Here is a 25,120-nt window from a genome sequence, read left to right as displayed (position 1 = left end):
TTATATTTTTTTATGGAAAAAAACTCATCATTAAATGTGCTGAATGAGAATATTTTTAGTGTTTCTTTCTGAACATTATTTTTTGCAAAGTATTTAAGTATTCAAAAAGGATTTTTATATCCTATTGAAATAGTTCTTGTAGAAAATGTTTTGTTAAAAACTTGAAATAATTAACTAGTTGACTAAAAAAATGTACTGCAACATCGATATATGAAAAAAGTTAAACCAGAAACTTACAATTTTCATTAGATTAAAAGTTATTAAGAACATTAAGACCTCTTTAATATCGTGCGATTTTGATTTCAAATGAAATAACGTTAGATACTTATTTTAAGACAAAATGAATAAAATAAATAGTTTAAATTAAAATATTAAAATAATTTTGAAAAAATTTAAAAAAACAATAATTGTCAAGGATAAATTAAAAAAGATAAAAAAAAAAACTAAACAAAAATGAAATTTTTAATGTTCTATAAAAATATATGAGGACTATTAGTGGATTATATAAATGAATTTTGAAACTAAAATGTGAACTACATGCAAAAATTATAAAAAATTATAAAAAAAAACATTACGTTTTTACAAACTTCTATATTTGCAATATTTATTAATTACTGGACAAATAACAAAAAAAAATTTTTTTTTGAATTTTTAAATGAGTATTTGATACCAAATAATTAGCAAAAATAATCTCGTAAAGGAAATTGTGATTCAACTTGTTCTCATTATACGCTTTTATTATAAGCTAATAACATAGATTAAGAAAATCTTATTTCTACTAGTGAAAACAAATCAATAGGAATACCAATAAGTAAGTTTAAGTGATGCTTAATGCAATTAATATTGAATTAAATTTTAAATTCTGAGCCAAGAGTCGATTTGGAGTTTACATCGAAAGTGATTAAGTTAAGTCAACTTGAGTACATGCAGTAGCTTATAAGGATGAAGCATTTGAAATATAATTATAAATTATAAATTTTAGTGAAAGTAATTGTTTAATTAAAACCACAAATTGTTTAAACTATCAAAATTACCATAGTAATTTTCTAGTTTAATATTAAAATGTGCTTTTGTTATGAAGATTTACGTTATAGACGTAGATAGTTCATTTGTTAAAAGATTAAGACAATTTAGAAAATAAAATATTTCTGGTTAAAAATATTCTTTATCAATGTTGTTTCTTAACTGTTTTAAGAACGCTCTTCAATATTATTCGAAAAGTTTTAGACGACTTAAAGCACTTGTGTAAAAGTCAATGAAAAGCTCTTCGTATTTGTATTAGTAAAGCTCTAAAAAATTTATATGTGTTAATAAAAAAAATATTACCACAATTTGATTCCTTATAAGTTAAATATTTAATTGCTTTGTATAAAATATTTATTTTTTTTTGTTTTTTTTTTTAAAAAAAAAAAATTTTTTATTTCAATTTTAAAATAAATGTCATTTTAAATTATTTAAAATATAGTATAATTTATGCATATGGATGAAAAAAATTTTTAAATTTTTTTCTTCTTTAATTATGTACTGTCAATAATGCTTATTGAAATGTGCAAAATGGTTTTCGCTAATAAAGTGGAAAAAATTCAAGTCGTCTCGACAAAAGTCTTACATCAAATTTTATCACACATGAAATAATATTTTTTATTATTATTATTATTTATTATCGCATCACCAACACCTCAAAAAATTCAAGTTAAGCAATGAATAAAACTGACAATTCAATTTTAACGCAAAAATAAAAATAAAATAAAAAAAAAATGCTTTGAAATAGTCAGTCTCTGTGTATTATTCTACAAATAAAATGAGAGATAAAAAAGAGAAACGAAATATTGCGAATTTTTTGCACTGAATCTTTTTTTGCACATACACAGTAAAATTGCTTTGAAGCATGTCAATGTTAACGCGATATGAATAAAATATTTTGTGTGTTAGCGAAACAATTTGCGATGAGAGTAGAGAGCGTCTCAAAAAATGTTGTCGTGTTTTCAAGGCTTTAAACAAAGAAAATATAGCAATGCTTATATTTTTTTTGTTCGAAAAAAATACTAGATTTAATTTTTTATTAATCCAATTGATATTTAAGAGTAAATTGAGATTTTAGGTTTATTTTATTCACTTGCATTTTTTTCATATGATATAATTAATACTGATGTTATTTTTAAAAATTCAACATTCAAGCAAATGTACTATGCATGCTGTGTCAGAGTGTACAATCGAATACTCAAAAAATCCTTCTTTTTATTCCACCCGAAGCCCATCATATTTTTTTCATACGATGTCTCTGGCTTCATATACTACATAGACTCATATGTGTTTGTATCAGTTTAATATGATACTGATGTAGTTGTTCTCTCGTTTAGTTAAGCAAGCTAGATATACATTGAAATGTGAATAAAAAAATTATTGAGTATACAGAAAAATTTGCACATTGTAAAATCCTGCTGCTTGTCTCTATACAAGAAACTCACGAAAACTCACGATGACGTAGTACCGAGCCGCCATTACACTCGCCTTTTATAATATTCTAAGAGAGTTTTAGTGTCTATTTTGTGTTTGAAAAGGTAAAAGACCAAGCAATTTTTCCTTCTGCCTTCGAATCAAAAACTCTTTTGTGAGTTGATTTTTCAATAAAATTTATTTTCATCTGTCCAAATAATAAGTTAAAGGAAGAAAATATAGTTTCCGGGAAAAAATAACCGAAGTTCAATATTGTGTAGTTAAATAACTAAATAATTTTTAATCGAACTATAAATTATTCAAATAATTTTCAAAAAATGTTATTTTAAAAATAAAACAATATAAAAGGTAATTTATCGGTTAATTTGAAAAAGTGATATTATTTTTTATTTCTTAATGAAATTTCACAGTAAAAATTTGAACTTGATGTAAAGTATTAGGTGTATTTGTGCAAATGTGGAAAAAGAAGTCAAATAAACGTAGCATCATTTAAAGTGACATTATTGTTCAAATTTAAATATAAAATTAAATTAGATTTTAGTTTTACCAGTAATAAGTATTAATATAAACTATAAATGATCGGTTCTTTTTTAAATAAAATATAATACTAATATCTGTATTACATACAAATATAAGCCGGCCGGCTTCAAAATATTCTAACCTTGAGTTTTTTAAAGGGAGATTTTTTTTCCATCTCTATCGTCCTTTTTTTTTATTTATGATTGTATAACATACTATATCTTTCAGTATTTCCTCGATACATATTTTTTGTAAGCAGTCTGGTTTTATATGTATATATGAAAAAAAATGTCAGTGTGAAAAAGACCTGACTTCAATCCAATGTAAAATTAAAGCTTTAATTTTTAATCAAAGTTAATATTTCTAAATTTATTTTAAAGAACCATATTTTTTTTTTTGATGAGTATAAATAATTTAAAATGTGATATAAATTGTACTGTTTTCCACCATTTTGATTTCTGATATTAAATTTTTTATATTCATTCTCATTTCTTTTTTTTTCTTACTTTTTGTACTTTTTACTATATTATTTTCTTCATAAATAAAAATACTTTTATCCATTAGTGTCATAAAAAATAAAAAAATGTCCGAATATTTTCAACTATATGATTATTGTATTATGCACTATTTTGCAACAACTTCATACGATAATTCATGAAAAGAAAAAAAATGTTTGCGTTATTTTAAATTCTTTACTCTTATATGCTTACAATAAAATATCTTATGAATTTTTTAAAGTAAAAAATTAAATACCATATTTTAAATGAGTGATTTCTAATTTTCAAAATACTCTATTTAATTGTATTTAAATTTTATATAAGTGCATATGTGCGCGTCGTCGGATGTTTGTAGAAAAAGTGCACTGTACTTTGTGCATTTAAAAATGTGCTTTTCTCCATTTTGAATTTTCGCTTCTCTTTTTGTTCAATTTTTTTTTCTGCAATTGCAGTACTGAGTTGAATTTTTTTTGTTAAACACGTGGCTTCAGCTTTGTTCCAATTAAAATCTCTTTATTCTAAAGTATATTTTCAACTGCATTGAATTACAAGATACTCTGTAAGTTTTACCAGTTTTAAATATTTGCAGTACTATTTTTTTTTGTATTTAATTTAAAATTTCATTAGAAAACATTTTTAATTACATCATTCAAGTTTAAAAATTCTATATTCGATTTACACCGTTCAGTAAAAAAGAATGATAACTTCCCGAAGCAAATAACTAAGTTGATTTATTTGAATTTGCAATAAAAAAAAACATGAAAAGGGGCTTATAAACATAACTAAATTTAAAATATATAAAATTAAAAAACGTTTTTTTGCATTGAAATATTTATACAAATATTTTTAAAGAAAAAATAAATACAATCATTTCGTCCTGTTTTTTGTCAATAAATATTTTTAATTCAGTTAAAATAATGAAAAAGAAGAAATTATTGAATATCAAAGTTCAATATACTCAATGACCGGTAGACGAGTGCAGTATCATGCACAACACGAGTTCAAATTGCTTGTGGTAGTAAATTAAATTCTAAATATTAAAAGCATATAACAATTTCCACTCACATTTTCAAATTTTCTGCTCTCTTCCGCTACGAAAAATATCCTATTTCTCTCAAAATTCTCTTGTTTTTCTTTATAACTCCTACACACACAAAACTATATCTGATAGAATACAATGACAGTACTTGAATCAAAATTTTCCTTAACTCATACATGCGTATAATATTGATATTATTTTTAAATAAATTTCCACCCGATACGGAAAAATAAAAAGAATATAAACAGCAGACGACAACACAAAAACCCCTGAACCTACCCCATCGCAAACCAAAATGCTTCTTAAAAAATGATTATGCGTCTGAAAATCTAAAGGGAGCCATAATATAAGAGAAAAGAAAATCGTAAGAAAAATAACAAATATCTAATTATTTTGTTCGGAATTTTTGTTTTGTGAAACTTAAAAAAAAAACTAAATAATAAAATAAATTAAAAAATCGAACAAAAAAAAAATGCGGATGGATTGAAAGGAACACAAAAAATTAATTTTTTAAAATTTAGGGCAGTAACATTATCTTAACTTAATTTCATAACTTTATTACATGTTTAAATTTTGTTATAAATGTTTAAGCTCATCATGCGGATAAACACAAAGAATTCAAAAGGAAGAATAAAAGTTCTACGAGACATAACTTTACCACACAAAAAAAAATCAATAATTTTGTCTGCGATTTTCCGTGTTTCTTAATGGCAATATTTTTCTTACTATTGGTGGGTTTTTGCTACACTTGCATTTATAATTATTATTATTATTCTATGAGCTGATTTTAACTAGTTGAAATCTGTCTTCATTTCCATCTTTTGAAACCACTTCATCACTTGGCCAATACTGCTACGATTCATTGAGTTTTCGAGCAAAACACAAGTTGCCGAAACCTCATCCTTAATTATTCAACTTGCATTTTATATAAATAACTTTTTTTTCTTTTGTTTCTATTGGTCTTTTTGTAAACTTTTTTTGACCACATTTCAATTACTTAAAGCAAATATCATGTCAAATTACGAATCACTTCTCATTAGCGTATTTGATTTAAAACCGACGAGGTTAATATCAAGATAAAATCTTTTTTTTTTCCTACCTATGTAATGAAGTAAATAAAGGATTATTATTATTATTGAATCCGCAGGAATTCTTGATTTCAATAATTCAATTTTGGTTTTCCTTTTCTCAAATTTTGCATTTAAAAAAATCATTTTAACTGAAATAAACCACATTTATTTTGATCTAAAATAATAAAAAAAATCATTTCAGTAGTTAATATTTAATTTAGTATTTGAATAATGCAAAATTTACTTACCCTCATATTTATTATTAGAGTAGTCTGAATCCCGTCACGGGCTTCTAAATCATAATCAGAATCACATCTACAGGAATGATTCTTTTTAATTGTAGAAAACTAAATATGGGGCCGTTCACTTATTACGTTACGCAAAAAAACGAATTTCTAGACCCCCCCACTTCGTTACAAAATTTCCAAACAAAAAAAAAATTTTGGTTAGGTTGTTACAAAATCGTAGACCCCCCCTCCCCCCTAAAAAGCGAACGTAATAAGTGAACGTCCCCTATTTGTGTGGAGCAAAAATTCTTAAAATTAAATTTCAATTAAGAAATGTCTTGAAAATATGGAACAATTTTGTAAAAAAAATACAAATGTAAACTTCGTATTATTATATATTATGATCATATGTGTATGAATCTTATAAAATATTGCAACAAAAAAAAAATTTTTTTGTTCATAGTATTAACGTAAAATTATTTTTTACTCCTTCGTAACCACTAAAAGGGGTCTATTTCAATTAATTAGTGTAATTTAAGTATGTTATGATATGTCATGCATATTCTTGAAATACTCGTTTTATAGGTTTCAGTTTTCTTCTTCACCTTTTGATAAACCAACTCTGGATATTTTTTTAAAATAATTTACACATTTTTAACATATTAGAGAAACAATGCAAAAACAACGCACTTTAAATTTCACACATTTAAAAAACAAATATTGAGAAATATAAAGGAAACTGCTAGATTTTATATAAAACGCGAACAGCAAATATTATTTGTGAGGGAAACAGAATCATCAAAATTCATTCTGAAGGCCGTCATATAACTGAGATCAATGAACTTTCACTGTACAAAACTCTTTGTTCAAAATTTTGTGCCTTTTATATTTAAATGAAACTTTGAATAAAATTGAATATTTCACTTTAGCAAATATACTTAATATTATCAAAATTTATTAAAAGTTCACGGATTCTTATTAATTCATGAGTGTTTATAAATTTAAATGAACATGAAAAATGCTGTGTGTAAAAATTAATAAAATATTAAATAAATACAAAAAATTAAAAAAAAAATCACCAACGGATAACAAATGTGCCAAAAGCTAAAACTAAACTGAAAGTATCACAAAAAAAAGAGATATTTTTTTTTAAATATATTTTTAAAAGTTGCGAAAACCATACGCACTTTTTTTCTTTGAATGTATTAGGGACAACCTCAATTGAGTGAGAATGAATTTATTTTACTTTCGTTTTCAAGAATACAGTAATGGCAAGCTAATTTTACTTAAAATTGAAAAAAAAATTCTTACACTATTAAATTCAGTTTTAACATTGTAAATAAAGAAAAAAATGCGTGACCTATTTTTTGCTCTCACACAAGTTTCGCGATTTTTTTGGGTATAATAATTGCAAAAAATGATAGCACTAATACAAAAGTGCGTGACCTATATTTTCTGCTAACACATAAGTCTTGCGGTTTTTTTTTTATTTTTCTTATTGCATTTATTATACGCACACTTTTGCTAGTCTTTATTTTATAAAATATGAGAAAATATGAGTATTTTCGAGTTAATGAAAATACTTTATAATTCGTTAACGTCAAGTTAATTTCCAGTTAAAGACAATTTCTAATGTTTTTTGTCCATTCAGGATTGTTTCACGAGCTAGTTTCATTGATGAAAAGCAATAAAAGAAGCATAATTACTGATTTTTAAAAATGCAAAAATTAACTAGGAATTATTATTCAGCAAAAATTCATTATGACAATTTTAATGAACAACATTATGATACATTTATTAAAGTATAATATATACTACAATTTATCATTAAATTTTATGATGATTTTGAATTTCGCTTTAATATCTATAATTAGAAATGGCGGAAGGAAATGGAGAAATTGTTGATGACACCACAAAAAAGGCTGAAGATCGTGGAGATGGAGAAAAAACTGAAGATTACCCTAAATTGATACAATATGGACTGGATAAAAAAGTTGCTGCCAAATTAGATGATATTTATAAAACGGGCAAACTTGCTCACACAGAACTCGATGAACGTGCTTTAGATGCACTCAAAGAGTTTCCAGTAGACGGTGCCTTGAACGTATTAAGTCAGTTTTTGGAATCTAATCTAGAACATGTGTCGAATAAATCAGCTTATCTATGTGGAGTAATGAAAACCTATCGGTATGCAATTTCTAGTTATGAATTTAATGTTTTAGTATTACTCATGAATATTATTTTATTTTATTATTCAGACAAAAAAGTCGAGCAAGTCAAGCTGGAATTCCAACACCACCTGTAACAGTTCAAGCAAAGGGTCCTGATGAAGATAAAATTAAGTCAATTCTAGAACGAACTGGATATACATTAGATGTTACAACAGGTTTATATTAACTTTTATTTTCACCTGAAATAAGCATTAACTATAAATTTATTTCACAATAATATTTTTAAATTTTAGGACAACGAAAATATGGCGGCCCACCACCAAATTGGAATAATGCCCCACCAGGAAATGGATGTGAAGTATTTTGTGGTAAAATACCGAAAGATATGTATGAAGATGAGTTGATTCCGCTTTTCGAGAAATGCGGTACAATCTGGGATCTTCGTCTAATGATGGATCCAATGACGGGTACGAATCGAGGTTATGCATTTATTACGTTCACTAGTCGAGATGCTGCTTATAATGCTGTACGAGAGGTAAGTAACATTTTCAAAATTTTGCTTTTTGTAGAATAACTTTTTCTTCAACACAAATTTATTTTTAGTTTAACTATTTCTTTTTTCTCTCCCCAATGTGATGGTCATAATGTATTAATTGTGTAATTATTCAAACAATCCATAAATATTACTTAAAAAATGATTTTCTTATGACTATCTACATTAATACTTATTAAATCGAATTTAGTTTTATTCGTAAAAATCCTTTTAATTTTTTTAGTAAAAATGAAGCAGTTTGGAATAGAACTTTTACTCATTTCTACCAAAAACTTAGTACAGAATTTTTTTCCTTTGCATGATTAGTTAGTTGATCATTTTTTTAAATTCCAAGTAAAATTTTTTTACATACGTCATAGGCAAAACTTGTAGTTGTCTAAAATTATGTATGAAATCAAATCGATTCGATTAGACTTTTCCATACAAAATTCAAATCGATTTCGAGCTCTGAATATAAAAGAAATGTACAACTATTTTAATGCTTTTTCCTGTATTTAAATAGTTTTAATGATAATTATTATATTACTTTTTTTTTATCAATTGCTTGAACGTTTTAGCTAGTTAAAAAGTTTAGCAAAATATTTATTATGAACTTTGTTTCCAGATCAAAACATAACCCCAAAATGAGTAAAATTCTTTCAGTAAAAACCGGCAAGACATTTTCTTAAAGAGTTTCTTTTTGAATTTTTTATGATCATATTTCTCTAAATTTCCTAGCTATCGATTTGTTTATTTCTTATTTCTTCATTCAAAACTGTATATACCTTTTAGAGTAAAATGAAAAATTGTACTATGTTACTTATTACAACGACTCCTTTTTTGATTAGTCAATCCTTTATTTATTTTTTAAATCCTTTTTTTTTTTTCATTATTATTTCTAACATTTTGTGTGTGTATAATATATTTGAGAAAAGAAATATTTTACTGTATCTCAAAAGGTACATAAATCAAAAATAATGTTATTTCGGTATTATCCTTTTTTAATACTGCACATTCAATTCTATTAGTATTTTCCTTCAATAAACCAAACTGAAATAGACCTGTTATGGTCTAAGATTGATGAAATGAAAATTATAATTTTGAACAGGCTACTTAGAACAGCAAATTCAATTCGTGAATAAATCTTCTTTTACAAATGTGAGAAAAAATATCCAAAAAATGCACTATGAGCCATTGATATTATTACACACAAATCTCGTATAAACAAAGTTTTTCTTTTTTGTTGAGACGTAAATAGAAGCTTAATAAAAATCGAGCAAATTTTTATAACTTACTTCGTATTAACAAATTATCTTTCAGGTCTCCTCTTTGCACACTAAATATATTATTTTGTAAATAAAATTACAAAAAAATGCTTAAAATTTATGGCAGAAATCAAAATTATGTACTCAAAACTAGACAAAATTTGAAATCAATTTGAAGTTTTTTCTTCTCTATTCTGTCTTAGGTGTCAATCATTTAACTAAAATATAAAGTGAAAACTTCAACTTTAACATTGCTTATATTAATTGGCTACTTTATTATTCTTTTTATTTTTTCAATATTTTTAGTTTGTCAGTTATTTTTTATATTAAAAGAATTCTTGGTTTTGGGATAAAGTTAGAATTGTCTGGTTTTATTTTCAATACACGAGCATGATTCAAGAAACTTGAATTATAATAACTTGTTCTTTTTTGTTTCTGTTATTTTTTATTAATTTGGAAATTTTTTTAATATATTTTTTAAACAAAATACATAAAGCTAAATCATATACAATGTCATAAAAATAATCTTTTGGATTTATTGAATCAGTTGAAAAATCCAAAAATCTATTAAAAATTGCTGTTTGATTTGATTTGATTTTATTATTTCTTAAATTGTCTACAATAATTGAAAGAATAATTAAAAAAAGCTTTTCTGTATTTAGTTTTTATTATTATTTATTTATAATTTATTTATTTAATTATGATTTAGATATTTATAATTGGAAACAAATTTTATTATTTTCTTTTTAAAAAATCATTAAATTTATTATAGTTGTCTTATAAGTATTGACTTTTTGGTTATTTTTTCCTTTTATTATTTTTTATTTTTCTTCTCCAAATTCCCAACAGCTCGATAACTACGAAATAAAACCTGGCAAGTGCTTGAAAATAAATGTTAGCGTACCCAATCTCCGCCTCTTTGTAGGCAACATACCGAAATCAAAAGGCAAAGAGGAGATTTTAGACGAATTTGGCAAATTGACAGGTAATTAATATAAAAAAGATCAAGAACACAAAATGGCAAAGAAAAAGCTCACCAAAATATGACTTTTGTCTATTTTAACTGTGAAGCTTTCTAAACTTTCTGAATAGCTTTTTGGTTTTTGTAAAATAATGTGAAAATATAACACACAAGAGTATTTAGGAAAAAAAAAATAATATTTCAAATTTTTTACTATTAATTACAAAGTTCAAATTCGACTAAATTTTTACATGGAAAAGTCGACTTCAAACTCTGCTAATAAATTAGTAAAAATTTAATCGGTGATTCTTAATTGTAAAATGTAGTAAAAAATATGTTTTAAAACTCTTTCATCCTAACACAAGTCGAATTATATGATATATTTTGAAAATATACTAAAGATTGACATAGACGTGTTTTTACTTTTAAAAAATATTGAGGTTTGAAATCTTAACACATTATATATTTAGTATTTGTCTAAAATAACGTAACGTAAGATAATATCCGATCTGCATTGCACATTTAGTGTTTTGTTAGGATGTTGAGATAAATATTGCATTCGCATCAATTAAGAAATGAAGCTCATATTACTAGCTTTTATCTGTATTTGTGGATGAATTTACTGGTTTGTTTTGAATATTGATAATATTTCAAAATTGTAATATGGAATTCTTTTCGTCACACCAGATCTTTTTGCGTTAAACAGTATCTTAAATGGATATTAAGTGCGACACAAAATATTCATTTTTTACCATTTTTTCTTATACAAATATGTTAACGTAAAAACGTTAAGTCTGCATTTTTCACTTTTACCACCTGGTTCATACTTGCTTGTGTTGCACAATTTTTAATGCATTTTCCCGAAAGGAAAAGTCTAGAAGTTCGTTTTTTGTGTAACGTAATAAGTGAACGGCCCCTTAGTTATATATTTTTATGCCAAAATTGGGGCAGTAGTGCAAAATTACTATTTACTGTCTTGTTTCGCATACAAAGTTATACACCGACCACTTAATTAACAATATGTTACTGTCTTTTTCTCGCAACTTAAGTGCAGTTTATACTATCTCGTTTCATTTCATCATTCGTTAATCACACCTGTTCTTTTTTTTCTCACATAATTTTTTACCAACATCAATCTACGAAATATTTTATCATTGTTACCTAATTTTCTTGTTAATAATTGCTTATAATTTGTCCTCGTTAAATTTTACTTTATTCCTTTAATTTTTTTGTATCATCGATATTATAATTTTTTTAATACGTTTGATTTGCTAAAAAAAATTAAAATCACACTTTTATTTTAACTACCTGAGAGAGGTTTTAAAGGAAATTTCTTAAGGATTTAACCTTTTTACTGAATATTCACAAAAGTCATAGCTTTCTGTTATCAAACAGACATTGTGTGAATTTTTTAAAAAGTTTATTACTAAGATTAAATCACTTTGGAACCTCTTGATAAAATATAATCCTAAGTATACTAAAGAACTATTTATAATTTTAATCGAAACATATATACAGTTATCATTGATATCATTCATTTTTCATAAATATTCATGTCATCACCGATAAAGAATTGAAAAAGCATATCTATATAATAATTTTTTATATTACTATCAATAATTACGTAAACAGATTGTTTACATTTGCAAATGATTTGAATATTTGAACACAACTCCAGTCATTATTGCTTTGTTTGGCATCTCAAAAATTTTCTATTGATTAACAAAAAAGTTTACCTAAACTTAGTTTGAAATAAATTATGATCATAATTTTTTTAATAATTAAAATACGTGTTTTTAAGCAAGGTTTAATTTATTTGAAAGATTTTTGAAGATTTAAAGAAATCGATACTTAACCTTTCCCTGCAAAACAATTCTACCAAAACACAAATTTGCTAATTATTCCAGCTAAATGATTATGAAATTCGCAAAGGCAAAAAGATTGGTGTAACGATATCATTTAACAATCACCGGCTATTTGTCGGCAATATACCTAAAAATAGAGATCGCGACGAAATTTTAGAGGAATTTGCTAAATATGCACGTAAGTGAATAAAAGGATTAAAAAAATTGAAATTCTTAAGAAAATTCAAAAATTTATCAAAATTCATTCTTCTTCTTAAGAAATATAAATTCATTAAAGAAATATTTAGAAAAAAATATTAAAAACAAAATTCTATTTTTAAATTTTTTCACTCAAAATTAACATCTAAAACGATTTGAAAAAATTGACTCTGGATATCGGATATCGACACGCAATGATTGTGAAGATAAAAACCAAAAAGAATTATTGACATTAACAAGCAAATTGGAATAAACTTTATTAAGTTCCTTTAAAACCATATAAATATTGATACAATATTCAATTGGTGAATTATAATTTCTATTTTCTTTAACATTTGTTTAACTATTGGCATAAAAATAATTTCATTTTCTCCAATGCAAAAGCTAAGATATTTATTTAATATCAGATAACATTTAGGCAATATCGACATTAAAATATATAAATATTATACAATAAAAATACCTTTTGCATTGAGGAAAAAGAAAAATTTTATCGATAATTTAGAAAATAAATTTTAACAAGATTTACATATAATGTTGTGAAACAGTTCTGTAGCTAAACAATTTCATTTTTTAAAGGAAATTTTTAAAAATTTATTTTTTCATGCCGATTAATTTCTTGGAGTTTGCGAAAAAAATTTACGATATTGATTTACCAAATCAATTGTAAGGCTACAGTTCTTAATACTCCTTTCTTTCCGAAACATTAAAGAATGCTAGTTATCAAAAGCTTTATATATATATAATATTATATATTTATACAGATACGTTTTTTTTTTGTTAAGTCATCATTTCCTAAAATTCTATCAAAATTTGTTTCGTAATGACTGGAGAAATTAAAAAAAAAAAAAAAACATATTTTTTAAGGTTTTTGGATATTATTTATTTATTTGTGTAAGTTTACGATTTTACAATAATGTTTTTGTGACTAATTTTTCTTACAAAATTTTAGAAATTATTGTAAATCATCTTCCAATTAAAAAAAAATATTCACACCGTTTTTTGACACTTTTATTAACCTTTAAAATTCCTAATGATAAAATCTTAGAAACTCTGAATAATTTTATTAAATCGGCATTGCAATTTTTAAAATGAGTGCAAAATTCAGCAACAGCTATAGTTTTAAAATTTGAAATTGTTTAGTACTTGAATAATGTTTCTCAATATTTATATACACATATGTTTATGTGTGTCTTTTTTATTATGTTTAACATTTTACAATTATAAGTTGTTACTTACACGATTTTTTTTTGTCTAAATTATCTTAAACTAATTTATATTAATATTTTTTAAAAATCAAAACAACTTTTAACAGCTGGACTGATGGAAGTTATAATATATAGCTCACCAGACGATAAGAAAAAGAACCGTGGATTTTGCTTTTTGGAATATGAATCACATAAAGCTGCTTCATTAGCAAAAAGGCGATTAGGAACAGGCAGAATAAAAGTAGCATTTCATTTTAACTAATTTATCATTAAATAAAATAATAATTTTATTTTTTAAGGTGTGGAGTTGTGATATCATTGTTGATTGGGCTGATCCTCAAGAAGAGCCAGATGAGGGAACAATGAGTAAAGTAAAAGTACTTTATGTGCGCAATTTGACCCAGGATGTGTCGGAAGAGAAACTAAAAGTAAATCATTAAAATGAATATAAAATATCCTCTATTATTCTGAATTGGCTTAAAACGATTTTCCATATATTTTAAAATCTTAAAAAAAAATTACAAAACTCCTCGTGTTATTGATCGCATTTTTGTCCCAGCGATCAGTAATTGATTATAAAGTCAGTTCACCGACCAAAAAACAAGATCCAGTAAGATCCAGGTCACTTCTTGGCTTAAAAAACAAGATCCAGTAGGATTCAAGTCACATACAGAAGAACAAAACAAGACGGTTTTCTTGGTTTCAAACTGTAAATTTCAAAATTTTCCCGCAAAAAGTTCTTTGCACTTTGTATTGAAATCAAAAAATCATTAATTATAGCGACCTGGTCGAAAAAAAATTCTACGTCAGTAACGGATAGTTTTTGCTAATTAACTCGAATATTTTCAATTATGTTATATGATTTTATATTTTTATCCTATAGAACTCGCCTAGACACACAATTTGGTACCAATTTTTCACATTTTTGATGCTTGGTTCCATTGTTAGAGCCATTTATATGACCGTTACTGACGAAGAATTTTAGGGATTTGGTAATTTGAGCTTACGAAACCATTAATAACTTTCTTTGTGTACAAGCTAATTTAAAAAATTTTGGACTCAATTGTGTATGAGCTTCTCGCTGACATTTCTGACTATTGAATTTATTTTTGTTTAAAAATTTTGTAACGGTTGGCCATAAATTTGAATTTTTTCAACAAAATTTATTCAGTAAAATTATTGTAAACAAACAAAGATTCATTGAAAACTAATTAATGAAATAGAATTAAACTAATATTCAGGCAAAAAATGATTAAATGAATTTAATTCTGTGCGATGATCGATTTTAATCAAAGGTAATGGAATAGATTTAGTTATTTTTTTTCAATCCAAATTTTTGTTGCATTCACACAAATTCTTCTATAATATTTAAATTATGAAAAACCGTTATTGAAATTTCATCAAATTTTCGACCCAATAACTCGATAGAACTAAGCTATTAAAACAAACCAGAGCTCTCTACGATGCCTAGTTTTCGAGATCTCGCGTTCCAGCCGACCGAACGAACGATCAAATAAAGTGTCTTAATAAGGGACTTTAGCGCATTTTTGTCCCAGCGATCAGTAATTGATTAATAAGTCACTTTCAGAGCTAAAAAACGAGATGCAGTATTATCCACGTTACTTCCAAACCCTCAAAGCAAGACCATTAGGATCCAGGTCACTTCCAGACCGACAAAACTAGATCCAGTAAATTCCAAGTCATCATCCTAGATTTTTAAGAATTTTATCATTTAACGGATTTTCATAATTTAAACCTCATAACGGTCAAAAAAAATTCAAACTTTGTTCTGCAAACACTGTTTTCAAAGAACATTGAAAAACAATGAGAAAACGTGTTGTTGTTGTTTATCGAAATAAAAATTTGTTAATTATAATTTTTATTCTATGATTTGAAACTTTTAAATGCATTTGCCCGCAATAAAACAACAGGACGCAGCTAATAAAACAAACCTGAGCCCTTTACGATGTCTAATTGTTGAGATAAGCACCGGACCCGAACGAACGAACAAACAAAGTGCATTATTAAGCTACCTTTTTGAAAAAAAAGTTTCAAAAATGCGTTAAAAACTACTAGACTACTATCAGAACTATTTATTACTTTATCGTCAACAAATAATAATTTTTTTTATTTTTTTTTAAGGAACAATTTGAGCAATACGGCAAGGTTGAAAGAGTTAAAAAAATTAAAGATTATGCGTTCGTCCATTTTGAAGATCGTGATAATGCTGTGCTAGCGATGAGAGATTTAGATGGAAAAGATCTTTGTGGTTCTCAAATGGAGGTATTTAAAACTTAGGAAGTAAAACCTTGATTACACCAAATAATAACTTTACTTTTAATAGGTATCTTTGGCAAAACCACCGTCCGATAAGAAAAAGAAAGAAGAAATTTTGCGAGCACGTGAGCGTCGAATGATGCAAATGATGCAAAGCCGATCCGGGATTTTGGGGTGAGAAGTTATTGCATTCAGTCATTTATCTTGTTGTTTTCGAAAAATAAAATTAAAATTAATACCTTTAACTTTTTATTATTTATGCTTGTATTTTAGATGTGATGCATTTAGTATGTCTCCAACTGGAATTATACCACCTACTATACCACCCATGGCAGCTGCAACCGCCGGCATGCGGGCTAGTGCAAGTAATCAACCACGACTGCCACTTCGAGGACCAATGGCTTCTGCACGTGACTATGGTGAGTATATTATATTATTAAACCATATTAAGCCTCATATGTATATCAAGAAATAAGATAATTAATATATGCACATATGAAAAAATTACCGATATGCAATTTTTATTAAAAAAAAAAAATGAATCACAGCTATTGATCACTAATGGACATAAAATCCATTAAAGTTGTTTCCATAAGTTTTAATGATAAATTAACTTTAAGATTATATTGTAATGCATTTTATCACATGATGATAAATTATGTGAATGGATAATTATAGTAATAATAATTGACTTTTTTAATATATGTAAAATTTATAATAATATCAAATTTTTAAATAGTTTGGATAAAACTTCGGGTTTTTTTTTCTTGAATATTTTATTATTTTATTAGTTGTTTATTTACTATTTATTTACATTACAAAATTATAATATTAAGAAAAGAATTTATTGGCCTTGATCTTAAATTTTTTTACTTTAATCAATTAAATAAAAAAATCAAAGCATAGTACTCTAATCACCGTTATTGTTAAAGTATATCGTTATAAATTTATATTATGATAATTTCTTATTATTTATTTTTTTATTTGAATTTAAAAGCTTTTTTGTTTCCTTTTTTTCATTGTTATTTCATTCATGAAGCACAACTAATAAATTAAATTTTTCCTTCTTTTTGCATAAATTCAAAGCCTTCATGTAGACAGAATTCAAAATTTAAAAATATTGGCTATATGTATAAGCATTTTGATTCTTAAAAAATAAATTAAGAACACATTTTTTTTGCTTTATTAATGCTTAGAACGTTAAGAAAAAGAATTATTGATGAATTTTCACCTATCTAATTATAGATTCCTATCAAATATGCATGTTAATTCGTTTAAAACAATTTATCTCTAAATGGTAATTATATATTTTTTGGTGCAAAATAAAGTGATGATTTCTTTAAATGGTTCATAACTTTAAGTTCATGGTTTAAATTCTTATTAAAAATCGTTAGAACTCTATGAATTTTGTTTTATGAACCAAAGTCATTGAGCGTATAATAAAGGAGGCCTTTACAAAAACTTCATAAGTCTTTTTAGGCAGGACAAAATCGGGATTTCCCGTGATATCTTGATCTCGAATATATATTATCCCGATCCCGATTTTGAAAATTTATCGGGACAGGGATTTTGAGAAAGCACACCTAAAATAATGAAAGATTTTTTTCGGAGGGGAGTTATAAAATCGATTAATGTTTTATAAAATTTTAACAATAGAGATATATTTGAAATGTTTAACATTTAAACTAATGGTGGGAAATTTTAAAAATGTTTTTTGCACAAACATGCAATTTTCTTGGTAAATTTTTATCGATGCTACTTTTATTGTACCAAAAACTATGTTTTTAAACCTAAAATGTTTTATCGCAAATTTCTTATTTATTTATGTTCATCCTCATTTGTTGATTTAAAGCACATAATATTTAAATTTTTTGTTCATTTTGTTTTACACATTTGACCAATTTAACTCACATTTACATAAATACATTTCTACTACATGCTATAAAATTTTCTGTATCGCATGAAATTTTTTAACTTTTCCTAAAATTTTTGTCGAATTAGTTGCATAATACTAAAAAATGTTCATTATTGGATTTTGTTATACGAATATATATTTATTCAGAATGATCGATTTTTAAAAGTAGCATTTATTAAAGATTGGTAAGTAATCTAAATTATAAAAAATGCACTTTTATTAAAATAATGATAATCATTCGCGAGAGAACCAGAATTTAGTCAACAGCAAATATTTAATTTTATCAAAAAATCTAAAATATACTCTTACTTTTATTTGATTTAAATTTTTTTATTTCATTTTTGTGTTGCAAATACATAAGATAAAAGAAAATCTCAATTGAATTATATTTGAAATTATTCAGAGACAATTAAAAGAAAATAAGGTTGTAAAGAAATAAATTGTTGTGAAGTAGTTGAAAAATTAAAGAAAATTTCATGCTCAGACAATAATCATGAAAGTTTCATAATATCAGTATCTCAGTATCTGCCAAACTGTGTACCAAAATTTTTTTAGATGTGTTAAAAGGTTTCTATTTTATGCCCATTCAATAGATATGTCGTAAATTCCTCGCAAAAAAAGTTAAGCAGATACTAAAAAATAACTTAATGTTATTCATTTTATAGATTATGATTATGATTTTGTCGGCTTTTCTGACTATCGCGGAGGATATAATGAAACATTTTACGATGAATATTATCGACCATTTGATGGAGACTATTTAGGGCAGCGACCAGGACGTCAAAATTCGGTGGGTTTCAAATATTTATTATAATTTTCAATTTCTTTAAGTACAAAATTTTTTTTTTTCAAATTTAATATTTTCAATCACAATTTGGTAAAAATGTAAAAAAATTATTCTAAATTTAGTTAATATTGGTTGTCTTAAATTTCCGCATAGTCAAATTAAAAATTATTGCCTTTTGGAAACTCCTATTCAAATTTTTAAAATGAACCATGAAAGGTTACAATAAAAAGAATATTGAAAATTATGGTCGCATACAGCATACATATTTTTTACGTACACAATTGACTTGCTGACTCTCTTTTTTAAATTTTTAGTAATTTATTCTATCTTAAATTTAATTTGTTTGATTTTTTTAAAAACTTTTGACATGAAGGTTTTAAAATATTTTTGAATATGTTTTTTGAGGAAGAGGGAAAACCAGAGACTAAAATGAATGAAAAAATCTTTGATGAAAAAAATAATTTTTTTCCATGATGAAAAAAATCATGATTTTTTTCATAATACGTACATTATTACGTAGAATTTAATCACGTAAGCTTCATAATTACGTAGAATTTCATCAAGGGCAAAAAACATTGTTTAAAATTTTTCTCAAAAGTTTTGTGTCAATCATGATGAAAATTTTGAAATTTTTTTAGCTCAAATATTGAATTAAACTAGAGTATTTTGAAACTTTACATGTTATTTAACTATATTTAATAAATTAGTGTAGTTTACTGAAAATACTCAAATTTATCATTTTTAACTTAATATTTGTGTACTTTTTCAATGGATTTATTTTTGTTTCTCCATGAAAAAAATACCAAACTTCGTAGTTCATTTTCACGAATCTAACTAGTTTAAACACTAGAAAACTACACTAATTTATTAAATATAGTTAAATAACATGTAAAGTTTCAAAATACTCTAGTTTAATTCAATATTTGAGCTAAAAAAATTCAAAATTTTCATCATGATTGACACAAAACTTTTGAGAAAATTTTAAACAATTTTTTTGCCCTGCGTGATGAAATTCTGTACGTATAATAATGTACGTATTATGAAAAAAAATCATGATTTTTGTCATCATGGAAAAAAAATTATTTTTTTCATCAAAGATTTTTTCATTCATTTTAGTCTCTGGGGAAAACATTGAACATCGTATCGAATAAGTTCTAAAAAATTTAAAAAATACAAAATAATGTGTCTGGAGATGTCAATTATTTGGGTTTTTTTTACTATTTGTACAAATACCCAAATATTAAATCCAAAATATTTGTACAAATATTTCAAAAAAAATTTTGGTCTAAAAAAAAGGCTGAGCTTTTTATACAAAATGGCGAAAGTCATTTACCGCTTATTTTAATTAAAATAATGAACTGAAAAAGTCAATCTAGTAAATATTATAATTCTTGTACCCACTTTGCACCGAATTTACACCCACTAGAGATGAGACAATGACAGCAGATTCTTGATTAGATTTTTTTTTCTTATAAATATTAATTCTTCATGAACATTTTTGTCTCATGCAGATCAACAAAACTACCTTTTTGCAGATTTTATTGTCTTTTAATGATAATGCTGAATTTATGCAACTTTACTATACTTTCTTCTGTGGTTTATTATATAACGAAAATATATGTTATAAATGTCTTGACGCTAGCTTTATGATTGACTAATTTTATAAATTTAGGCTTATTATGCTTAATATTTCAAAAAATGAGATTAAATTCAAATTGGCAAAAAATTGACAATATAAATTTCAATGGAGATCAGAAATTTTATGAAAAATTTTATTTTGAGTTTCTAAAAAGTGATGATTTTAAGCAGACACAAATATATTTGGGGTACCCCAAATAGTTCGAAATACCCCAAATAATGGGGTATTTGGGTATTTGTATTGACATCTCTAAATGTGTCTTAATTCGAAAAACCTAACAAATGACTAAATGATCTATTTCAATTTTTTTTCTTCTTATCAACAATTTTTCAAATGTTTATATACATATGCTGGCCCTTGCAACGCCCTGTTAATTATAAAATTTCATAGTGATCAGTAGTAATCGTCAATAAAACATTATAAATTAATATAATATTAATTATTATGAAAAGGATGATCAAAAAATAAACATAAACTTTTTATATTTAATTTACAAATTGCAATCGAGGAAGGTTTTTATAATAATCATGTTTTTGTATTATTTTTTCATTAGCTTTTTTATGTTTGGCTTGAAAGCTTCATGTTTTGTTTATCATATTGCAGTTGTTTTTGCTTAGTTTTGATATTTTTATGATCTTATGATTTAACTACTAACATGAAATGTATATATAATTGAACGACAACCTAATCTAAATTATCTTAATCTAAAAGTTAATTGACATCTGAGAATTTATTAGAAATTTTATTTTTTTTTTTTGCCACGGAAAACCAAAATAAATGAACAAAAACCTTTAGATTGTGTGACATAATTTTGATTAAAACTTCTGTTTCATCATTTTACACTATGTTTAGTAAAATTCAACATTTTAATTATTATTTTTTCATATTTTTATATATTAATTATTTTTTATCCCGCTTAAGCATATTTCTCTAATTAAGCTCATTTTATATTATTTCTTTTACGATAACCAAACTCACAATTTATATTTTTAAGTAACCAATCCAAGTAAAAAAATAACTCGAACAAATCAATCGCAAAATTCAAAATTTTCAAATTTAAGTTTTAAAATTAAATGTGAATAGTCTGTAATTTTCAAATGAAAGTTGTCTTCTTGAAGGAAATCAAATGATTTGATTACTATATGAAAAGTCTTACATAAAATAAAATCATTCACATTTATTCGTTGTAAATAAACTTTTTGCAGTTATAATTTCAGTATTGAACAGGGTATTGAATTGTCCTGTCAAATTTAAAAATATACATAGTATATTTATGTAAAGAATAAATGCAAAAAGTTTATTCTTTTTTGTGTTGTTGAAGTAAGAAAAAATGTAGAAATTATATCTTATTTTAAGGGCATTTGGGATGAAAAATTGACTAAAATGCACATTTATATCTTTGTTTTAAAAAAGTTTACTTATCATATATTTTAGGCACTTTTTCATTTCGATCCCTTAAATCATAAATTTGCAGTTTCGATACTTCTTAGCTTTTTTTTTCTTCCTTTTTTTCAATTATTATAATTAGTTAATTTTTATTTTATTATTTTTTCGTTTAATCATAATTTCTAACGCGATTTATGCTTTTTTGTTTTTCTTCTTTTTCTCAAAAAACTAATTTTTTCGTAAAATTAAAAAAAAATAAAAACTTGATATGAAAACTCAAAACAAAATGCAAAATTTGTCGTAAATTTTACAAAAACGAAAATAATTCAATTCGAACAACAATACACGATGCCCTATTGGAATTACCAACCTATGTAAAATGTTTAAACATAACGAAATAACAAAACTTTTGGAATACAAAAAAAAAAAACCAAATATATCCAAATTCAAAATTTTCTTAAAACTCAATAATGGCGTTTAATAAAAACAAAATATAAAAACACAAATATCATCAATCAAATAAACATACAAAAGGTGGGTGGCCTTGGGCATGGAATTCTGCAGCGTGGACAGGTCGTTGGGCTCCGTGGCAACAAAGTGGATCAACGCCCCGTGGGTCAAACAACAACAGGACAAGTGGGACCTCATGGAACTCGTCTCAACAACGCTCATCGTGGCATACGAAAACAAAATACAACAGCAGGTGAGAATAATCTAAAAACCATCCATTCCTCTTTCTTTCTCGTTCAGGCTAAAAATAATAATATTTCCATTGTTCTATCGTAAGATAGATTACAATTTTATTTTCTCCAATGAATTTTTTACTTACCAACTATATTAACATTATATATTCTTAGTATATTTGATAATTTAATTATTATATTGAACATGCTCTGTTCATTGTTGGGTTCTCTCACTGCTTTAAAAGATTTTATTTTTTATTCTTGTTGAGTTTTTTGTTCAAGGTTGATTTATAATTAAAATTTAATTGCATGTGTATTAGAAGACTCCAATCAATTTATTATTTATTAACTTCATTTGTCTAAATATACATCACTGAAAAACTCATTTAAAAAAAATTAAAATCAAATCTAAATTATAAGCTTTCCAATTTATTGATCTATTTATCCTTCTTTTATTTAGCAGAATGAGAGCACATCATTGACTTTTTTCATTCACTTATTTTCCATAAATTATTTTAATTTCAAAAGAAATCCCTTCAAATTCAGTTAACTTTTTTTTTTTTTATTTTATTGTTGAATAACAATAGCACAAACTATATTGAGAAATAAAATTACCCAATACTGCTTATCATCTTTTAACAAATTTAACTCGTTTCGATAAAATTGAAAACTCTTTTGGTGCAAAATTGAGATTTTTTCTTCGTATACACAAAACTGTTTGCTTGATAAAATGCAGAATTTATTCAGAAAATGTGATTTATGATTCATAATGAAACAAAAAGTAGGTTGAAATGAAAATGATAATCTTCTCACTCAAATTCAGTCAATTTTTGAAATCAGTAAATTATATTTCAACATATTATCATGAAAACAATGAAACTTATTTTACGCTTACTTGCTTTTCTTAATATTTATTATTTGCTGCATCGATAATTATGATAGGAACTTCATATTTTCAATTATGATAGTCATGTTAGGAACTTATTTATATTCGCAGTAAAGTTTTTGGAAGCTGGATTGATTTTCAAAATTTTTTAAGTTGTGATTTTAAAAAATGCAAATTTAAGTTTTTCAAAAGAAACGAAATTTTACAGAATTTCTATTAAAAAAAAAATTCTACAAAATATCTTCAAAAATACAAATTAAAAATAATAATAAGATATTTCTTGAACTTAAAGCTACAATGACAAGCTTTGCAACCGGGTCGAAATTTACAAGCACCAAAATATTATTTTAAACATTATTATCATATTTTTCTAAACAAAATCGTCATTGGAAAATTTAATTCAAAAAAGCCTTTACAAAACGTATAACCTCTTCGCATTATTTTATAATGTTTATTTTATGTTCACATTATGCAGTTTTATTAATAAATTCAACAATAAATTCTATTAGTTAAATTTAAGAATAAATTTTTTAATAAGAGTTTATTAATAACAATAGTATTTAAAATTGTACACACAAAATATTAAGTATTTTTTAAAGAGAACTTCTATAAATAATGAAATATTAGAAAATTAAATCTATAATGAATCGATTAGTATAGATAAGATTAAATGTTCTTTTTATAATATCTAATTAATTTTTTTTCTTTAAAAATTAAAAGTTTTAAAAAGTAAAAATAAAACAAAAGCTTATGATTAAGCATAACGATTTATTTTGAAAATTGCGATTGATATTCTAAAAATTAACTACATTTTTTTAGTTTATGTCCTGTATATAAAGTTTAAAAATTCTGTAGCTTTTTATACTATCTTAAATATATTTTAATCACTTATTAATACTTAAAAATACAAAAATAATAATGTGAACTTAATAAATTTTCATTCATATTATCATTTAACAAATCTTTAAAACAAAATTTTAAAAATTTAACTTCAAAATAAACGTTTGAAATAGGTTATTACATATTTGCGTATTAAATGGTAATTTCGATGTTTTTTAATATATTAATATTTTTTTCTTATTAACATGCTTTGGTGTTTTTATTAATTCTAACATATTGTTATATAAATATGTTTGTCAATATGATATTTATATATATATAAAAGACTAAAAAGTAATAATAATAAATATGTTGAATAAAATACTGTTTTAAAATTCTCTGCAAGTTCTAAGTTTATACTAATCGATTCGTTTAAAATTACACTTTTTGAATTTACACTTTAGATTTGATTTTTATATTCACGCTTTATAAGAGAAATGAAAAGTGTTTAGTACCTATGCAATGATTATTATAATAAAATATGTAATTACAAAAGAAAAAAAAATATTTTGTGTAGATAAATGCTTTGAATTTATAAATCAAGGAACATTTTTAAAAAATATTTACACTTTGAATTAAAACTAAATTATAAATTAATTTAATGAAAATTCTTACTATTTATTATTTGATCAAAGTTAAAGCTTGTATTTGAAGCTCTA

General features: G+C 24.7%; 1 protein-coding gene across 9 annotated transcripts in view; it reads left to right on the top strand.

Moving 5' to 3' along the window:
• The first annotated feature begins 651 nt into the window (after positions 1 to 651).
• Positions 652 to 25,120, top strand: part of Syp (synaptotagmin binding cytoplasmic RNA interacting protein) — a 32,905-nt gene continuing 8,436 nt past the window's right edge. Inside the window, exons 1-12 of one of the 9 annotated variants that reach the window (XM_070638076.1) lie at positions 652 to 811; positions 7,684 to 7,996; positions 8,068 to 8,195; positions 8,274 to 8,515; positions 10,627 to 10,762; positions 14,117 to 14,250; positions 14,309 to 14,437; positions 16,152 to 16,292; positions 16,354 to 16,460; positions 16,560 to 16,705; positions 18,867 to 18,991; positions 22,548 to 22,716. In XM_070638076.1, coding sequence (XP_070494177.1) covers positions 7,686 to 7,996; positions 8,068 to 8,195; positions 8,274 to 8,515; positions 10,627 to 10,762; positions 14,117 to 14,250; positions 14,309 to 14,437; positions 16,152 to 16,292; positions 16,354 to 16,460; positions 16,560 to 16,705; positions 18,867 to 18,991; positions 22,548 to 22,716 — 1,768 coding nt within the window. In that variant the 5' untranslated portion in view covers positions 652 to 811; positions 7,684 to 7,685. Of the gene's footprint in view, positions 812 to 2,349; positions 2,612 to 2,643; positions 2,806 to 7,491; positions 7,612 to 7,683; positions 7,997 to 8,067; positions 8,196 to 8,273; positions 8,516 to 10,626; positions 10,763 to 12,645; positions 12,782 to 14,116; positions 14,251 to 14,308; positions 14,438 to 16,151; positions 16,293 to 16,353; positions 16,461 to 16,559; positions 16,706 to 18,866; positions 18,992 to 21,017; positions 21,036 to 22,547; positions 22,717 to 25,120 lie in introns of those variants that run through there. The other 8 variants (XM_070638077.1, XM_070638075.1, XM_070638080.1 and 5 more) reach the window with 8 other exon arrangements.

The sequence above is a fragment of the Chironomus tepperi genome, unplaced genomic scaffold (assembly GCF_022539635.2).
Source record: "Chironomus tepperi strain 1889 unplaced genomic scaffold, CSIRO-AGI_Ctep_v1 contig_170, whole genome shotgun sequence".
Classification (NCBI taxonomy): domain Eukaryota; kingdom Metazoa; phylum Arthropoda; class Insecta; order Diptera; family Chironomidae; genus Chironomus; species Chironomus tepperi.
Note: the sequence above shows the minus strand (reverse complement) of the source record. Positions and strands in the feature narration are given on the sequence as shown.